Genomic DNA, 15,430 nt, shown 5'->3' with positions numbered 1-15,430 from the left:
TTGCAATACCTTGGGTTGTCTACTATTGCAAATAGTATGCCATTATAGGGGTAATTTTCATTCTTGGGCTACCATAGGGTCATAAATGCAACGTAAGTAATCTGGCGAATTTTAATGTGAAAAAAATGAAACACAAGCCTTATATTTGACGCTGTAATTTTTGAAAACACCATAAAACCGGTACATGAGGGGTACTGTTGTACTCGGGAGACTTCGCTGAACACAAATATTTGTGTTTCAAAACAGTAAAAAGTATTGCAGCAATAATATTGTCCGTGTCACTTTTACTGGTGATATCATCGTTGTAATACATTTTACTGTTTTGAAACACTAATATTTGTGTTCAGCGAAGTCTCCCGAGTAAAACAGTACCCCCATGTACAGGTTTTATGGTGTCTTGGAAAGTTATAGGGTTAAATATAATGCTAGCAAATTAAATTCCCTATACTTTCGGCATGGGTTGTCAGGCAGGTCCCGCTAATTGTAATTAATTAGGATACCTAATTATGTAAAATTATCACATAAATATATGTGTAGAGTTAATATATGTATATGTATACATATGTGTATATATACGTATATATATATATATATAATTTTTTTAAAATATTTTTATTTATATATAGGTATATATATAGTGATATATACGTATATATTTATGTATATAGATATATATTATTTAGTTCTACATGTATTTTGATATAAATATATATATATTAATATCACAATACAGTTAGAACAAAATAAAACACATCTATATATTTTTTAATATTTTATTTTTAATTATTTTTTTTATTTTATTTTTTTACGTATTTACATTTTTTTTTATATTATATATAAATATATATAACAATAATTATTTATATATTTAATCAGTATCAGTCTACGTGTAATTTGATATTAATATATATATATATATATATATATATATATATATATATAATTATATATATATATTAATATTAAAATACACCTAGACAGTGTATGTGTGTGTGTGTATATGTGTATATATAAACTTAGATCATATATATATATAATACATATATATGATCTAAGTATATATATATATATATTTTTTTTTTTACACTTATTTTAACTTATTATTTGATTTCAGCCAGCAGGGGGACTAACTGTCATTACAGGCAGTCCCCCTGCTGGCAATGCACCAGGCAGCTATCCCGGCCATGTGATTGTGAAATCCTCGCAAGGACCTCACTCTCACATGGCCCGGGGGGGCTGAAGAGGACGGAGGTGCCGTGGGGGGCTCCCTGGGAGTAAAAAAAAAACGGAGGGCATACTATTACGTCCTGCGGCGTTTAGAGCAGCTTTAACCCCTTAAGGACCAAACTTCTGGAATAAAAGGGAATCATGACATGTCACACATGTCATGTGTCCTTAAGGGGTTAAAGAGGACGTAATAGTACGCCCTCCGGTCTTAAGGGGTTAAATCAGTTGCATCATGTTTTGGCCACTGGATAAAGAGCAAGATGATGTCATGGGAGACAGAGCGGCTGGCAGTGCTAGGAGAAAGGTAAGTTTTACTGAAAACGGAGTGGGAACCTATACCGAACCTGCAAATAAAGTACTGTAGCATTAGGAACACAGGTTTGTATTTACTGTTATAACAGTGTTCGTAAAATTGCTTGTAGATAACATCACACCTGGAGAGGTGTTTGTGGTGGTAAATTTTAAGACAATTATTTGGGGGTATTGTTTTTTTTTTTGCTTTCAATTCCTTTAAAGTGTGGTATCCACTATTTTTGGATAGTCAGGTTAAGGAGATGCCATGCTTTAATCATGATTGTCATCATCAAACTTTGAGTGTTTAAGCTAAGTCAATGAAACCATTATCACAGATCCTTTATTTAGAACAGATCCTTTATTTAGATGTCAAAAAGTATTAGAATTGTGGGATCATTATCACATTGACATTATCAAGGGCTCAACAGCAGACATGAACATATAACTAATAAATGTTATCAGATCAGAGATTATAGTTTCCCTAAATGTGAGATAATATAAATTATTGCAATGTGATGTCTCCAAATGCAAAAATATCACATATATTAAATATTAAAATATTAGAAATTATTTAATTTCTATGTGTGCAAATGGGATGTGTTATGCATTAAGTCTAAGTGTATATCCACAAAACAGTACATAGAAAATCTCAATGTTTAAAATGTGTTCAATAACGGATTGCGCTGCAGACTTTGTGCGAGGTCTGTTCAATAGAAAGAGAGTTACTGATATGTGAGTACCATATGCAAAATTAAATCCGGGTGGACAAAAATACAAAAAAACAAGTTAATCAGAGATATTATCCAGCTTGGCTATTGTTGCAAATATTTTGCAAGTCATTTGCCAAGTCATCATCCTCCTTACATTATTATTTGGGAACAGACCATATAATATTTGTGTGACTATTCTGGCAACCGTAAACAACAGTACGTATATTTCTTGCATATATAAATATATATATTTTTTTAATGTTAATAAATAAGAATAAAGTTATGGAAGATGGAGGACATCTAATATCTAAGCCAGAACAATGCAAAATCTTTTTTGCAGAGCATATAAACTATTGACCAGATGTCAAGAACCACTGATTATTTCTTTATTGATAATTATCATTAAATAGCACAATCTAGATGATTCACGCACAGCAGCGTTTATATCAAGATGGTGTCATTTGCAGCATAACTGAGAACAGAAAATTCAATTTACAGGAATTTGTTCAAGCTCCATATGCATAAAACATGTAAATTATCGTTTTCGTTTGACCAGCTGAATGAGAAGAATAGATTATAGCTATCTAAATTGCAGATTTAATTAACACGAGCAGAAATGAAAATTGTAACAGTTTTACAGAATGAAAATGAACATAAATCATTATAATGTATGACAAGTACCCAATACAGACATTTCTACAAAACTCACTATGTGGAGTAGAAGAAACAGGTATGAGCCATTGTTATTCCTCCTGTGCAGCCGTTGATTTGCCATATTCCTTTTGTGGAACAACTATTTGTAAAGTAATTTATAGTAAAAAAAAAAGCCTTGCTTCTTCTTCCATGCCAAGGTGGCAATTGGGTGATGTCTGTAAACTTTTCTTGTTAAGTAAAGTACATTAATAATGACATTAAGCCAACATCATGCCACCAAAGCATCCCAAATACATCTGTCGCTGTGTTCTATCACAATGTCCCTTTTTGTTTTGTCCTTTTTTAAGAGCTCAGTATTCACAGCAGTAATACTCCCAGTAATGTGTCTTTAAACTAAAATATATATGTTTAAAAATCAGTCTTTGTAAATAAGATACATTATTTCTGTGCTAAATTAAAGATTAACCCAGCTGAAGAGACAAAGTAAAGAAGTACAGAACAATTATCTATTCTAAAATTATATCTCAAGGGATGCCTTTGTGTTGCTGTCATGGCCAAAACACATTTTCCATTCATTTCTGGTATAATTCTATAGACCAATTACTACTGGATTTCAGTGGGCATCTGTCTGTCCACCAATAATTTGGTGGGTATGTCTACATGTAGAACTGGTAGATCTCCAGATATTATAAAACGTTGCCATTCTAAAACATTCTAAAGACATGCAGAGCATCATAGGAGTTGTAGTTCTACAACATCTGGGGATCTACCTTTTGGGCACACCTGATCTAGAATTTTCATCCAATTATGCCACTGGCCTACTTCTTTTTGTAATGGCACTAAATGAGTTAAAACCAGCTTTAGAACTGAACGGGGATCCACCAAAGGGCAGGCTAATTGAGCTGTTTTTTGCTCTCCTTAAGTTTAAAGGGTAATCCAGACGTGGACCCCTTGCTCATGGTGCCTAGAGAGATATCGGCTATACCTCACTGACGGTGCCTAACCAGGTTGAAACGATCGTCTGGGGTTGCTGCATCTCTCATGCAGACAGAACCAGCCTATATTTTGGATCTCTTCTGCCCTTTTGGGTAGAATCAGTATGATCTGATATACCAATGGCCTGGTTCTTTTTGTAAGGGCACAAGATGAGCTAAAACCAGCTTGAGAACTGAGCCGGGATCCACCGAAGGGCAGGCTAATAGAGCTGTTATTAATTCTCAGCACTCTCTTGAAACTTGTTTTTTGCTTTTATCCAATCATGTTTCTGCAATTCACTCTAAATCTCCTATTTCATAAGATCAAAGGAAATTAGTTTTTGTTTCTAATTGATCTTGCATTACAAAATACAGTTTTATGGTAAACCTAAAGCATGGGAAAATAGACTGGCTTCTCACACATAGAGGGCGTAGTAAAAAATGTACCAACCATTTGATGTTTGATCTGTCAAGCTGGCTGTCATTAAGGTCAATGCTGGTGAAGAGGACAGTCTGGCAAAATGTGCAGGTAGAAACGGAGGTACATGTGCTTCAATTTTTGAAGGACCACCTGTTAATGCAAAAAACAATGAAAGAAAATTATTTAAAGTTTTTTCTTTTTTTTTTAAGTTTAAATTGCCAGCTACACATAATATTTGTTTGTTGTACTATGGGACTATAATTAAATGCTTTCCTGAATAAAGTGCATAAACTTACGCTTTCATTTTCTTTTGTCCTCCCCTGACTCTGTTCTTTTCAGTATCATGTTATTTCAAACAATAAAGCCTTACTTCCTTGAATTGACAATGCTACATGTCGTTTGTGCATTGGGAGGAGTTCTTTCACGTCCCTTGTTCTATTCTCTACTATGTTCGTCACTTATCAAATTTCCAGGAAGAATTTTACACATCACAAGATTTATGAAATAGCAAATTCTCAGTGGATGCAAAAAATGCACTGAACATACTCGGGAAAATTGCATTCTTTTCCCGAGTTCTCTTTGTTCTTTGTGCAATAGATATTAAATTGTAAATGTAATTATGCAAAACTTGACAATATGCTGATTCAACAAATTTAAGTCCAAACCTTCAGAAGAAAATATATTTACCAGAACCTTCAAACAAAAAATAGGAGAATGTTGCACTCAAAAATACAGATTCTCAGTAAGGAATTTTGATACCAGGCATACATTTTATACATAAGGACATAATTGAGAAAATAGTTGTCTTTATCCTCTTATGGGAGTCCCTTGAAAGCCAAATTAAATTAGTTTGACCTTTAAATTGTTTTATTTATTTTTAAGAAACATGTTTCACATTCTGCTGGAAAACAGTTTGAGTAAGTGCAATTCGATAATTGAAAACTTTAAAAAAATTACTTTATTGACAAAACAGTAAAATGTGGTGAATTGAAATTCAAATTTGTAAAGTTTAGGTAAAAAAAAAACAGAGGACTTGAGCACAATCTATCGCTCAGTAATTATTAACAACAGCTGACAATCCATTAACGATGTTGAAACAATCGCAATCACATCATTCTGATTCCTTTTCAACAAACATTAGTAGTTCAGTGGAAAGGAGCATTATATTAAACATTAAACAGTCAAGCTTAAGCAAACACAATCCTTCTGAAGAGGATTTATCGGCATATTAATGGAACCATCAGACACTTATAGAATTAAACACCAAAATGACAAAACACAGAAAACACTGTTCAAACAATTAACCAATACCTTTAAAATAAGCAAATGGTTTCTGCAGAAGAATTCCTTGGGATCAATGTCACCAAACTTGCATGAACAATACCTTGTTGAATAATTGAAGCATATCATAGCATGTACTAATAAGTACTATTACATTAGTATAACATAGCAAAATTGTGCATAATAATGCCTGTTAATGTCAGTTTGGAAGATCACCTATTATCATTATTACTTCTCTATAGATGTGTTAGAGAGGCAGGTTAGAGCTTTCCAAAATGGGTCAATTTTGAGTGTCATTAACCTTGCAAAGTTAAGTCCAGTTTTAAAATAATAATGACTTTTTGTTTTGGTGACAATAAGAACAAAAACATGATGTGACATTTATGGATTGCGATCATGATGGAAATTAAGAAAATTTTATTGTTCAAATAAAAATCCTGGTTTTTGATCAACCATTTAATTGAAGAAAAATATATATTCAAAATATAACTACAGCATGGTTTTATGAAGCATAAGTCATGTCAAACTAATGTAATTGCATTCTATGAAGAAGTATTATAATAACTAGTATTTATATAGCGCCTTTCTCAGTGCACTTCAGTGCACACTCTCGGAATTAATCAAAATGGCAGCTGAATAGTAATAGATGTTATTATTACCCAATTGATGGTACTCATTTTATCGACATTGGAAGGATGATGGGCTGAGTTGAGTTGAGCCTGCCGGGATTTGAACCTGTGACCTTGAATTTTTGAACAACCTACCTCACCAGCTATAGATCAAGGTATCGCAGTGAATGTGATCTATTTGGATTTTTGCCAAGGCACTTGATACAGTTCCACACAATAGATTAGTGTTCAAACTCAAGAAAATCGGTCTAGATGAAAATTCTTGGACTTGGGTAGAACATTGGCTTAAAAATAGAGTACAGAGAGTTGTCATTAATGGTACATTTTCAAGCAGGACAGAGGTGGTAAGGGAGTCCCTCTAGGTTCTGTTCTATTTACATGTTTACATGTATGATCTTGAAAAAAGCAAAGTCATGTTTCAGGTTTGTAAACGACACAAAACTGTATAACGTAATACAATGTAAGCAAAATATTACTTTGCTGCAGAGGGATTTAGGTAGACTGGGGGCACTCAAATGGCAGATGAAATTGAATGTAGTAAAATGCAAAGTTATGCACTTATCCCCTAAATGGTAGTGAATTAGGGATAACAACACACGAGAAGGATTTGGGAATTGTTATAGACAACAAGCTAGGCAACAATGTGCAATGTCAAAGGAAAGTTTTTTTCTACTGTAAGAACAATAAGGATGTAGAATTCTCTGCCTGAAGAAGTGGTTTTATCAGAGTCTGTACATATGTTTAAACAGCAACTAGATGCAAACTTTCAAAAACATAATATTCAATGAAATAATTTTTCAACTGTAGGGTAATAGCTTCTTGATCCAAGGATAAATCTGACTGCCATTCTGGGGTCAAGAAGAAATTGTTTTCCTAGTTAGTTGCAACATTGTAAATGCTTCAAACTGTTTTATTTGCCTTCTTTTGGATCAACCGCAAAAAAATAAAAACAGATGTAAGAAAGACTGAAATGGCTGGACACATGTCTCTTTTCAGCCTTTGTAACTATGTAACTATGTTAATGTTCCTAAACTGGCTTTTTTAGACTAATTTTTCCAATATACTTACAAGTATCATTAGAACACATGCATTTACAACACTTTCTAGAAGTCCTTACAATCTTCTATTGTCTCATTACATAGTTACATAGTCTGAGAAGAGACATGCATCCATCAGGTTCAGCCTTCCTCACATTTGATTTTGACCAAAAAGAAGGCAAACAGTCTGACGTACTTTCAATTGTGCAACAAACTAGGAAAAAATCCTCATTGGCCCCAGAATGTCAGTCATTCATAGTGTTCTATGAGAACCTGTGTCAAAACTTGCTTCATTCATGAAATAACATGATTATAGTGAATAAGCAAGTATATATAAGCTGTGCTCTGGCTTCTATTGGATTGGTGAGCAATATTATTCATGTCTTTTAATGAACAAACTTTTAAATGAATGCTGAACCACAACGTCTTGAATAGGTTCACCCACCTTGGATTTTTCCACATTTTGTAATGTTACAACTTGGAATTAAATGTATTCTATTGGGAGTTTTACCATTGATTTTCACAACATGTTTACAGTGAAAAATATCACTTAAAAGCAGTGTATATATATTTATATACTGTAATAACTTTCTCAATCTCTCAGCTATAGTACTGAAATGGTGCATTACAGCTAGTTAGAAAAGTCACCCATCTGTACTCGGCTGAGAGAATTCCATAATGGGTTCTTTCAGCTCATTCAGAGCAGATTTAGAACTATTGAGCTGAGGTGCTTTTTTTGTTTAATTTTTTTGTCTGTTTGTTATTGTGACAAATGTGAGATTATTTTCCAATCTCATTGGTTTTCATGGGATTAAATTGTAGCAGAAGTTTTTGACACAATATAGGGCTGCTGACAAGATTTATAGTTGGAAATGCTTGCCTGTCAATGGAGTTAAATCTTGCCTCGAGTCTAAAAATATTTTTTAACTTTGGATTTTTTCTTTCCATCTTGATGGAAAGTCTCAGAAACATTTATCTTCTTTTACATTTATGTACAATTTTATGCAAATTCCAAAAGCCTTTTTTTTTCCAAAGGTGGTCATTAATCATGCTTAACATTTGACGAAATTAATTTCCACAGTTGGTGAAAACCCTATTGTCGGGCAAAGTTTGCTCTTTAATAAGTCAACTGACATCTAAAAGAAATGGCAAGGACAAGAAAAGTTCACTGCAGTTAGTAGAAAAGTCAATAAAAAGTGTGTTACTGTTGACATTAATATATAAAATGAGAAATGCATGCATATTAGCTAAAACTATTTACACATAACTGGTATTGTTAAAAATCTAGATTATGATGTTGTGGCAACCAAAACAAATAAAATTATGTGACACTAAGATAAGCAAATATAGTTTTAGAGGACTAGTTTCATTCAACTATATTCATTTTCCACTGCAATGCTTTCTCCACAGAGGAACAGAATATATATGCATAGTTTGGGGCAATTCTCTAAACAATGAGTTATAGGGCTACTAAACTGGTTCATGGATTGCAGGATAAAACTTACCAGGAAAGGTTAAAGGATCTTAACATGTATAGCTTGGTGGAAAGACGAGACAGGGGGGATATGATAGAAACATTTAAATACATAAAGGGAATCAACACAGTAAAGGAGGAGACTATATTTAAAAGAAGAAAAACTACCACAACCAGAGGACATAGTCTAAAATTAGAAGGACAAAGGTTTAAAAATAATATCAGGAAGTATTACTTTACTGAGAGGGTAGTGGATGCATGGAATAGCCTTCCAGCTGAAGTGGTAGAGGTTAACACAGTAAAGGAGTTTAAGCATGCATGGGATAGGCATAAGGCTATCCTAACTATAAGATAATGCCAGGGACTAATGAAAGTATTTAGAAAACTGGGCAGACTAGATGGGCCGAATGGTTCTTATCTGCCGTCACATTCTATGTTTCTATAGAGAACTGGGAAATTATTCACATTATAAAACAACTCTGATGTAGCCATCTGATTTTGTATAACTTAACTATTTAGTTTGTTCTGAACTCACTGAAGTTCTCTGTTTTTTAATGGATTTTAAGAGTGTTTTATATTGTCTTTCAGATCATGTGACAACTTTAACATAATCCTGTTTTGTGAAATGACGCCCACAGCTCAATTCTCGTCACTTGAGATGAAAAGTCTATATCAGGGGTCCTCAAACTCTGCCCTGCCCAGCTGTTGCTGAACCACAACTCCCATGATTCTCTGGCTATCTATGTAATTCAAAGAATCATGGGAGTTGTAGTTCAGCAACATCTGGGGGGCCTGAGTTTGAGGAACCCTGGTCTATATTAAAGTTTATCTTGGTGTGCAAGAAGCAAACTAATGGTTATCATCAGTCTGATCACCTTTTTTTTTTAAACCGAAAGTAATTTAACCCCTTAAGGACACAACTTCTGGAATAAAAGGGAATCATGACGGAATATTTCCGTCATGTGTCCTTAAGGGGGTTAATATTTTCATAAGGCCAGCATAACAATAACAAAGTTACCTAGGCTGAAGAAAGGACAAGATCAAGTACATTAAGTTCAGCCATTAACACATTTCTGCTGTGTATTCAAAAAACTAATTTGACTCCAAAATGTCTCCTTAGATCAAGACACTCGTATCCCATATATTAACTATTATATCCTTGAATATTCTTGAATATTTAACAAATATAAACAAAAACAGTCTTGTTGACATATCCAAGCTATAACTGTAGCTGATCTGGAGAATATTTCCAAAGTGTCACTTTCTGCCTAAATTTTGCAATTCAGTTTTCAATTCACAATAATTTGCTGTTTACTAAACTAACCAAAACCTTCACAGGATTGTAAATATTTTCTCAAAGAATGCAATAGTGATAAAACTAATAAATTAGAACCTTTCAAGTGCACTGAGTTAAAATGGAATTATCAGCATGTTTACATAACATTAGATGTAAAAATACTAATAATACAGAAAACAGGAAAAATGATTATGAATTTTCCTTATTTGCTGGAGAATTGAGACTTGTTCAGGAATAAAGTGGATGGGATTGCGCACCCTGAAATTAAAAATCTGTCCACAGAGTATGTTATCATTTCTCAGCATAATAATACCCTGCTAAAAATAAATTAAATACTACAGAATAAATTTAGTAGAGGTTTCAAAAGCGAAGAAAATGCATTTCATGTCTTCATAATTAGCTTTAAATACAACTGAACCTTTTATGGGGAAGTTCTGGAGAGCAGAATGTGAAGTATATTTGCATCTTCCCTATCCTTCATTCCTCGGAGAACTAATGTTCTTCTTGATAAATGCTGCAATATCCCACAACATACAGTTCAACATTTGTGCAATATTCCAAAATGCATTATGGTTGCTCTAAAGCCACAAGGTAAACTCATCTTTATCACGCCTTTGGTATTATTATAATATTCTTTTATGTGGTATTCTATTACTTGTCCATCCTACCTAGATTATTAGATTGAAATATGCATTTCAGAAACAATGTCATATAGCACTGATTAGTTTAATTGATCTGCAAATCAGCGCAAACAATTCCTGTAATTAAGCTGTGTGACCACCGACCTGGTCACTTGCTGTAACCACCACTTTTTCTTGCGTCCACCATAAAGTATGAAATTAGTAACATGCTATTGCTGCCACAGGGAAATAAATCACTAAAATAGAATATTAACTCCATTTACAGCAAGCATGTCAAACTCACGGGTCGCATGCGGCCCACAATGAATATCTGTGCAGCCTGGCGAGCCGCGAGTTTGCCATGCTTACTAAGGCAGAGTAGGCACATGTTTTCCCCACATTGCAGGTGCCTACTCTGCTAAAATTTACCCTGCGGGGAAGGTGAGGTCACTGACGGCAGGGAGGGAGCTCAGTCTTCCTGCTCTTCACTGCTCCCTCACGCGCGCAGTCTGTAGTGATGCCGGGTGCCAGAATATGACATCATTCTGGCACCTGGCATCACTAAACTGCACATGTAAGGGAGCGCACTGAGGAGCAGGAAGACTGAGCTCCTGAGAGAAGATCCCCACTGGACCCCATGGGGAGTCCCCACACCAGCTCCCAAAAGTAGAGAGCAATAATGAAAATTGTGTGAGTGTGTTCAAGAGTGTGGTAATGTGTGTGTGTGTGTCTGTCAGTGTGTGTGTGTGTGTCTGTCAGTGTGTGTGTGTGTGTCTGTCAGTGTGTGTGTGTGTGTGTGTGTGTGTGTGTGTGTCATTAAGTGTGTGTCTGTCATTAAGTGTGTGTCTATCAGTGTGTGTGTGTGCCTGTCAGTATGTGTCTGTCAGAGCGTGTGTGTGTCTGTCAAGGATTGAGTGTGTGTCTGTTAGCAGGGGCGGTCTGGGCCGGGGGGCAGGGAGGCAATTGCCCCCCAGGCCGCCTGAAATTCTTTTAGGACCGGCCGCGGCGGGCCGGCCCTTTAAATGCTGCAGCCGCCGAGCGCTCTGTAAAGAGCGCTCAAACGGCTGCAGCAGCTTTTCCCTCCCCTCCCCTGTAGGTGGCCGAGCTGCACTCCGGTCCGCGGTCCCGGCCGGAGTGATAGGAAGGTGCACACTGACTGAGTGTGCACTTCCTGTCAGTCCGGCCGGGTACAGGAAACAGAAACTCCTGTTCCGCGCGGAACAGGAGTTTCTGTTTCCTGTACCCGGCCGGACTGACAGGAAGGTGCACACTGAGCACCTTCCTATCACTCCGGCCGGGACCGCTCGGCCACCTACAGGGGAGGGGGTAAGAAGAAGGGGGGTAAAAAGAGGGGAGGGGGGGAGAGTAAAAAGAGGGGAGGGAGGGGGGAGAGTAAAAAGAGGGGAGGGGGGATAGTAAGAAGAGGGGAGGGGGGGAGAGTAAGAAGAGGGGAGGGGGGAGAGTAAGAAGAGGGGAGGGAGAGAGTAAGAAGAGGGGAGGGGGAGAGTAAGAAGAGGGGAGGGGGGAGAGTAAGAAGAGGGGAGAGGGGGAGAGTAAGAAGGGGGGGGTGAAAAGAGGGGAGGGGGGAGAGTAAAAGAGGGGAGGGGGAGAGTAAAAAGAGGGGAGGGGGAGAGTAAGAAGAGGGGGGAGAGTAAGAAGAGGGGAGGGGGGAGAGTAAGAAGAGGGGAGGGGGGAGAGTAAGAAGAGGGGAGGGGGGAGAGTAAGAAGAGGGGGGGGGAGAGTAAGAAGAGGGGAGGGAGGGGGAGAGTAAGAAGAGGGGAGGGAGGGGGGAGAGTAAGAAGAGGGGAGGGGGGAGAGTAAGAAGAGGGGAGGGAGGGGGGAGAGTAAGAAGAGGGGAGGGAGGGGGGAAGAGTAAGAAGAGGGGAGGGAGGAGGAAGAGTAAGAAGAGGGGAGGGGGGAAGAGTAAAAAGAGGGGAGGGGGAGAGTAAAAAGAGGGGAGGGGGGAGAGTAAAAAGAGGGGAGGGGGAGAGTAAGAAGAGGGGAGGGAGGGGGGGAGAGTAAGAAGAGGGGAGGGAGGGGGGAGAGTAAGAAGCGGGGAGGGAGGGGGGGGGGAGTAAGAAGAGGGGAGGGGGTGAGAGTAAGAAGAGGGGAGGGGGTGAGAGTAAGAAGAGGGGAGGGGGGAGAGTAAGAAGAGGGAAGAGGGGAGAGTAAGAAGAGGGGAGGGGGGGAGTAAGAAGAGGGGAGGAGGGAGAGTAAAAAGAGGGGAGGGAGGGAGAATAAAAAGAGGGGAGGGGGGAGAGTAAGAAGAGGGGAGGGGGGAGAGTAAGAAGAGGGGAGGGGAGGGAGGGGGAGAGTAAGAAGAGGGGAGGGGGGAGAGTAAGAAGAGGGGAGGGGGGAGTAAGAAGAGGGGAGGGGGGAGTAAGAAGAGGGGGGAGTAAGAGGGGCGGGGGGAGTAAGAAGAGGGAAGAGAGGGAGTAAGAAGAGGGGAGGGGGGATAATAAGAGGGGGGAGTAAGAAGAAGGGGAGATAAGAAAAAGAGGGGGGTAAGAAGAAGAAGGGGGGAGTAAGAACAAGAGTGGGTAGTAATTAGAAGAAGGGGTAAGAAGAAGAGGGGGGTAAGAAGAAGAGGGGGAGTAAGAAGAAGAGGGGGGAGTAAGAAGAAGAGGGGGGAGTAAAAAGAAGAAGGGGTAAGAAGAAGAAGGGGGGTAAGAAGAAGAAGGGGGGTAAGAAGAAGGGGGGTAAGAAGAAGAAGGGGGGTAAGAAGAAGAAGGAAGGGGTAAGAAGAAGAAGGAGGGTAAGAAGAAGGGGGAGTAATAAGAAGAAGGGGGTAAGAAGAACAAGGGGGGGAGTAAGAAGAACACAGGGAGGAGGGGGGTAAGAAAAACACAGGGGGGGGTGAGAACACACAGAGGGAGGAGTGAGAAGAACACAGGGAGGGTGGAGGGGGGATGAGAAGAGCACAGGGAGGGTGGGTGAGTGTGAGAAGAGACCGCTAGGGGAGGGTGGGGGAGAGGAGAGACCACTAAGGGGCAGGGGAGAGCTCTAAGGGACAGAAGGGACAGCTCTATAGGACAGGGGGCAAGACAGGGAGCTCTTTAACACTACGCGCACACACACACACACACAATGCATCCCTATACATACACAGAAACACACAATGCATCCCTATACATACACAGAAACACACAATGCATCCCTATACATACACAGAAACAGAACATGCTTCCCTTACACACAGAGAAACACACAATGCATCCATTACACACACACACAATGCAACCCTTACACACAAAGACAATGCATCATTTGCACACATACACAGAAACATACACTGCAAACCCTTACACACACATGCAAACACACACACTGTTTTTCTTACATACACACAGAAACACAATGCATCTCTTACACTCAATGCACACACATACAGACACACACCTTGCATCCCTTATGCATACAAACACAGATTCACACAATGCATCCCTCACACACAACCAGAAACACATAATACATCCCTTATACACAAATACACACTGCTTCCACTACACACAAACACACTGCATCACCTGCACAAACTGGTATCCCTATACACTACATACCATAAGCACACATATTAGATAACACATAACACATCCCCTACACACTCCACTCCCTGTGAGCGAGCTCATGGGTGGGTGGAACATATAAGTGGACTTATGAGTGGGCCTTATGGGCATACTCACCGTCAGGCACTGGAGCCCAGACCTTGAGCTGTGTAAGAGGCCCCCAAAAAATGGAGCTGCTTCCAATTCTCCCAGAACGTTGAATTTTGTGACCACAGTTGCAAACAGCCTCCAGAGGTCCTGTTCTACACCAGACCAGTGGAGCCAAACTGCAGCCCATCATCATCCTCATCTAATTGTAAGTAGGCAATCTAGTATATTATTAGTGACACTAATCTATAATTTACCTCACATTAAAGGGACACTATAGCTTAATGAAGTGGTTGTGGTGTCTATAGCTGGTCCCTGCAGGCTTTTTAATGTAAACACACACTGTGTGCAGCACTGGCGTTAGTTCATATGGCAGATCATATGGGTGGGGCATTGTGATGTCACATGGGGGGGGGGTGGCGCAATGGGCCACTTGACTGGTTTTGCCCCCCAGGCCTAAGGCTGCCAGCCCTCCCCTGTCTGTTAGTGTGTGTCTGTCAGTAAGTGTGTGTCTGTCAGTGTGTGTGTGTGTGTGTGTGCCTGTCAGTGTGTATGTGTCTGTCAGTAAGTGTGTGTTTGTGTCTGTCAGAGAGTGAGTGTGTGTGTCTGTCAGTGTGTGTCTGTCAGTGAGTGTGTTTGTCTTTCAGTGTGTGTTTTTAAATGCCCTTGCATGTTAAATATGCATGATGAGACATAATTGTCAATTCCAAAAAAGGAGCTTACAGAGTCTGTAAAAATGGATTAAACACTTGGCTCAAATTATTGGCCGCTGCTGGACAGTGGAGGACCTGGAGGTGCACGGAGGCATGCAACGCCACATCACATTTCATGACGTCAACGTGCTCCACCTTCACAGATTTTCAAGGAGCAGTGGGAGGATCCGCTTTGGCACAGGGTGCGGATGGCCCCATTGGGGGTATACCAGAGACTGGACTCCAAAGCCGCATACTGGCAACGGCAATGTGTGAGTCTGCTTGTTGGCTAATATTGTTTTTTTTTTTGTTTTTGTTTTAAACAAGTGCCTGGGTTTAGTAGAGGGGATGCTGGGATTTAGTAGAGGGGGGGGGGGTGGGATTTAGTATAGGGGGGACTGGGAATTAGTATAGAGGGGGACTAGGATTTAGTACAGAGGGGGGACTGGGATTTAGTAGAGGCGGGA

The 15,430-nt window shown here is 39.1% G+C and overlaps 1 protein-coding gene across 1 annotated transcript in view; it reads right to left on the bottom strand.

Moving 5' to 3' along the window:
- Positions 1 to 15,430, bottom strand: part of TCERG1L (transcription elongation regulator 1 like) — a 173,870-nt gene that overhangs the window by 46,672 nt on the left and 111,768 nt on the right. The window contains exon 5 of the mRNA XM_063434162.1: positions 4,311 to 4,430. Coding sequence (XP_063290232.1) covers positions 4,311 to 4,430 — 120 coding nt within the window. The remainder of the gene's footprint in view (positions 1 to 4,310; positions 4,431 to 15,430) is intronic.

The sequence above is a fragment of the Pelobates fuscus genome, chromosome 10 (assembly GCF_036172605.1).
Source record: "Pelobates fuscus isolate aPelFus1 chromosome 10, aPelFus1.pri, whole genome shotgun sequence".
In the NCBI taxonomy this organism is placed as follows: Eukaryota; Metazoa; Chordata; class Amphibia; order Anura; family Pelobatidae; genus Pelobates; species Pelobates fuscus.
The sequence above is the reverse complement of the archived record's forward strand: the minus strand, read 5'-3'. Positions and strand labels throughout refer to the sequence as shown.